Source organism: Notothenia coriiceps, unplaced genomic scaffold, assembly GCF_000735185.1.
Source record: "Notothenia coriiceps isolate Sejong01 unplaced genomic scaffold, NC01 NC01_scaffold00026431, whole genome shotgun sequence".
In the NCBI taxonomy this organism is placed as follows: Eukaryota; Metazoa; Chordata; class Actinopteri; order Perciformes; family Nototheniidae; genus Notothenia; species Notothenia coriiceps.
The window spans coordinates 89,370-94,644 of NW_011359132.1; the positions used below are offsets into that span (position 1 = coordinate 89,370).

At 37.8% G+C, this 5,275-nt stretch overlaps 1 protein-coding gene across 1 annotated transcript in view; it reads left to right on the forward strand.

The window, feature by feature from the left end:
* The window catches only part of anxa5a (annexin A5a), a 23,195-nt gene that overhangs the window by 16,668 nt on the left and 1,252 nt on the right, over positions 1-5,275 (forward strand). The window contains exon 9 of the mRNA XM_010784779.1: positions 1,975-2,097. Coding sequence (XP_010783081.1) covers positions 1,975-2,097 — 123 coding nt within the window. The remainder of the gene's footprint in view (positions 1-1,974; positions 2,098-5,275) is intronic.

The window sequence follows — 5,275 nt, forward strand, 5'->3', positions numbered from 1 at the left end:
TGCTGCCCGAACACCAAATTATACACTTTTTTTTTAGAGACCTTCAGACTTGACTAAAATTGTCCAAATCAGTTTTGTAGTGTTTATATAGCTGTTGTGGAGGATATCATGAAGCTTTGTTCCGATAAAAAAAAAACTAGAGCGTAGTTATTATATAATTTGAACTTGAAACGGGTCACGGGAGACCCGAACACAACAAAAGGGTTAAATCAATGCAGTTAGAAGAGTTAATATTTTGGAAAACATTTGTAGTTAGTTGGATAAGAACATGAATACCACCCTCATGTTTGCACAATAAATATAAATCCGCCAGTTAGCTTAGCTTAGCACAAAGACTGTCAACAGGGGGAAACAGCTAACCTGGCTCTGTTCAAAGTGTATTTCCCAAAATTGCAGACTGACTAAAACATTTACATATCCTAAACATATACGTTTTATTCAAAGCACGAATTGGTTGGAAAAATGCATCCACAAATGTAAAGTATGCATATAAGATAAAATAAGAAGATATCTTTTGATCCGCATATGGGAAATTCAAGTGTCTTAGCATAAACAGCAACAAGGGGGAAAAGCACAATATTGGACAGCCTTTTAATTCACACAAGGATATTAATGTGAATAGTAATAGAAGTAAATAAATGTAGTAATAAGTGTAAAAACAATTACAGTATAACTTAAAATTAAGGTGTTTACATATATACAGACATGTTTAATTATGGGTGTGTTCAATATATATACATTTCAATTTGGATGTGTGAGTCCAGGTAGTTAAATTATGGTACACACACAGTGCAGGTTGTCAAGAGTTCATGGATTTCAATGATGGGGTCAAGCCATTATTGTGGAAAAGATTTTTGAAAAAAATGTATGCTGTGTGTGATTAAGAGCTAAAACGTCTCAAATCACTGGTTGTCTCTTTAAATGTTCACCCTCACCAAATCCTGGCATCACATCACCCCGGTCCTCAAAGAACTCCACTGGCTTCCCGTTTCACACCGCATCCACTACAAACTCCTGGTCCTCACTTACAAAGCCCCCTACCATCTGGCCCCCCCCTACCTCACTGACCTCCTCATCCTCTACCAACCCCCCCGGTCCCTCAGATCCACCTCAGCCGGTTTGCTTTCCAACCCCAAGGCCAAACTCCGGAGCTTTGGGGACAGAGCCTTCTCTGTGGCAGCCCCTAAGCGATAGAACTCCCTCCCCCAAGACCTCCGTGACTCTGAGTCCCTCACCCTGTTCCAGTCCCGCCTCAAGACTCATCTCTTCAACTCTGTATATCCATAAGCCCCGCCCCCCCCTCAATCAACTTCCTCCTGACTGCCCTTTCTGTTTATCATATTTTATTTGTTTTATTTTATTTATTTATTATTTGTTTTGTTTGTTTTTGCCTGTCCTTGTCTGTCTACCCTCCCCCCGACTGTAAAGCATCTTTGAGTTAGAGAAAAGTGCTATAGAAATATAATTTATATTATCAAATCAGGTTTTATTTATAAAGCACATTTTAAAACTATTTTTGGTCGAGACCAAAGTGCTGTACATGCAAATAATAAATAACGCATTACTACATTCGCAAAGAACAGAAGACAATAAATTACCACAACAAATATAAAAATCCAACTCAGGGAATTGTCCGTAGTCATACTCTGCTCGGACTAGAATGCCAGGGAGAAGAAGTGAGTCTTTAGTTTTGTTTTAAAAACCCCTAGAGTCTGGGCCGATAATTTATATTATTAAATGGTTACCTTCTCAAAACAAAGGCAGTTGTGTCTTTGAAATTATCTTTCTCAAGTGCAAACATCTCTTTCCAAAGGGGATTAAACTCTAATTTGGGAAATGTCCTTTGTCTTTGAAGCACCTGAAAGAAAACAAAACAGATCAAGTTGGATGTTTGACAGTTGGAATAGAAAGCTGGAAGAAAATGCAATTTCATAGATTATTAACTCCCAACTGCTGAATTTGTTTCTATATTAGCGTGCTGGAACAGATGACTCCACCCTGACGAGGATTATGGTGTCGAGGAGCGAGATAGACATGTTGGACATCCGAACCTGCTTCAAAAAGAAATATGGAGCGTCTCTTTACACCACCATCCAGGTACTGAAGTTATTATCTACCTTTTTAGGGTTTCTAACACGTTCTAAAAGCTCCAAACCTTCAGAAGAAAGTAAATATATTTCTCCAAGACGTCCACTCTCTTCATAGTTTCCCCCTGATGCTTTAAAATAGCCCATCTCTCCCTCTGCATGATTTAAAACAGCAGCTGGATGAACTACCGTTCTGCTGCTAATACACCATTCATGTCAGTGCAGTGATGGAGTAAAGATTAGTCATTTACTTTAAATGCCTTGTGCAGCGTGATGAGACTGAGATGAGATGCTATTCACAAGAGCTGAAGAGAAATTAATCAATTCTCCCGGGGCCAGATGTTCCTGCAGTGAAGAATGATTTCCATCCTCCGGTAGCAGCAGCAAAGACTACAAAAATAATGTCCATTTTATTATAGCAATTATTACTTCAAGTATTCCTTTCATTTTTCACAAGTAGTCATATTTGATAGAGGTATTACTCCCAATGATTTCATTTCTTATGATTTGCGTCTAATCTCACTGCTTATATTTTAAAATGTCATTCGCAGGTGTAACTAATGACTGTGGCTGCTCTACAATTATAATTCACAACCATGGTGCAGTGCATGATGGTTTTCTGCAATTGCACGCTGGCTCCTTGAAATGAGTCATTATTAATGTATTAGTTTCACCTGGGCTTTTCATTCTGTGATGAGGTACCATATTAACACACATCCTATTTGTTAAAAGCTTTCACATAAACTAACTATGCTGAGTGCCTGGAAAAAGAAAACGTATGTAAGCCAAAGTCTGTCGTTTGATGTAATTGAACCCTCATTCATAATGGATTTATGGGCTTTTTTTAAATCAATGCTGCTACTAATACTATACATTCAACATGAAATGAGTGCAGAATAACACAAACATGTCTGCGTTTCACCAATTCCTGCTTCCTTACTCGCCACCCACTTGACTGCCAGCTTCTTCCAGATACAGCAAGCATAGAGAAAGAAACCAACCATTCATAATTATGTCAAATAATTCATAACAATATTACCAGCTGTTGAGTGGGAAAACCAGGCCCCGTCACATCATGTAGGGTTTGTGGGAGAGACACTCTGAGATTTTAACCTTTTTCAGACCATTTACATCAGGGGTGTCATCGCGGGCCACATTAGCATTATGGTTGCACTCAAAGGGCCGGTTGTAACTATATAAATATATGTATAAAATAATGTATTATGTTACATTATTGCCTCTGAATTGGATTATTATCGGATAGGGTAATAACTATCTACGTTTGAAAGCAGAAGTCCAGGGCAAATAATTGCAAGTCCCTTCAGTGCGCATGTCACAAAACGAGATGCATTGTGGGACATGTAGTTTATGGGCAACCTGCTTCTGTAAAGTGACATGTAAACGTATTATATTCTTTGCAAGCTCTTGCGGGCCACATAAAATGAAGTCATATGCAGGATTTGGCCCCCGGGCCTTGAGTTTGACACCCCTGATTACATGCACACAAATCCACTACCTTACAGGGAGGGGAACATCTCAAAAGGTATAATATGGTCCCTTTAAGTAAATCAGACATTTGTAATCGATTGACCGAATTTTAGAAGAACCTAGGTTTGGTTTCTGAATCTGGTTAAACATGAACTTCTTAATGAGCTAGTTGGCTACATATTAGCATTTACTGAGCCTGCGTGGAGAGCGGTGTTGAAGGGCGAGGGTTTCAGAGATGTGTGACAAAAACATTAATTATTTATATTCATTTGTCAGACACATTTGTGAAAAGCTACAATGACAATTTGAGAAATGTGAGATTCAGTGTCTCAGTCAAGGACACTTTGACATGTGGGGAGGAGGAGCAGACGATCCAAACACCTGTGACACAAACGCCCACACAGACAGAAAGGGACGTGGCATGGAGGTGTCATTGAAAAAATACCTAAAGGGCATTTAAACAAAAGTGAGCAAAAGGATTTACTAATACTAAGAAATACTTTATTTATTCATGATTTTTGAAACTGTAACATGTTCAAAATGCATTGCACAAGAGTCAAAAAATAAAATGTATGAAAAAAATAACAAACAGTAAATGCATCAACAGTAGAACAATTACATCTATAGAATAAACCCAATTAGTGAGAATAAACTGTAATAGACCAACATATTACTCTTTATTAGGATACTACATTATTATATCTTAAACAAGGACCACGCACAACACTGCTTTAATCTCAAACAGAGAAAGATGCTATCATGCCAGATTACAGCTAAAAGTTCATTTCCTTCTGCAGTCCCTGAAATTGCACCTATATAGTTTACATGCATTACACAGGCGCCAAAAGCTCAAATTAGATGGAAACGAACAGTTGATATATTGATCCTGAGTTGATTTACCAAGTTGAGAGGAACCTTCAGAATGTCATTACATGCATAGTAATCAGAGGTGGTAAGTAGTGGAGTACAAATACTTAATTACTGTACTTAAGTAAATGTTTCTGGTATCAGTACTTTACTCCACTACTTATCTTTCTGACGACTTTTTACTTTTACTTATATTTTTAACACAAATACCTATACTTTCTACTTCAAAACAGGTTAGTTACTTTAGTGTGAATGTGTGTTTGGTGGCGTGATCGTTATTATTTAGTCATTGCGTACCTATTGATTTGAATACGATCCGTGTATCCATCATTTCCTGTGGCCTCATTTATAAAGGGATGTACGCAAAAAAAATGGCGTACGCCAGGTTCTACGCAATGTTTGCGGTTTATAAAATACTAACTTGACGGGAAAATGTGCGGTCCTCTACGCAAACTCTAACCCATGCGTACGCACTAAGCACAAAAACGGGAGAGACGAGAAACTGCGACACCGTTGGCAGAAGGAAGAATGGAGAGAAATATGTGGACATAATGCCATAAATCAAATGTTACCTCCTTTATCATATATGAAGAATTCATTTTCAAACATTGATTAAAGCCAATCTTAAAATGATTTAACAAACGCCTGTTTGAGACTCCACACTGCACACAAAAACATAACTTGGAGAAAGAAATAAATACGGATATGTTATTTAAAACCACCTCGAATATGTTGTGTTAATGTTATGAAATGTTTTCTCATAAATGATGCGGGAAGCAGGAGGACAGAATTACGTCTAAACTGATGCCGTTTTGCATTTCTATAGGTTGGAT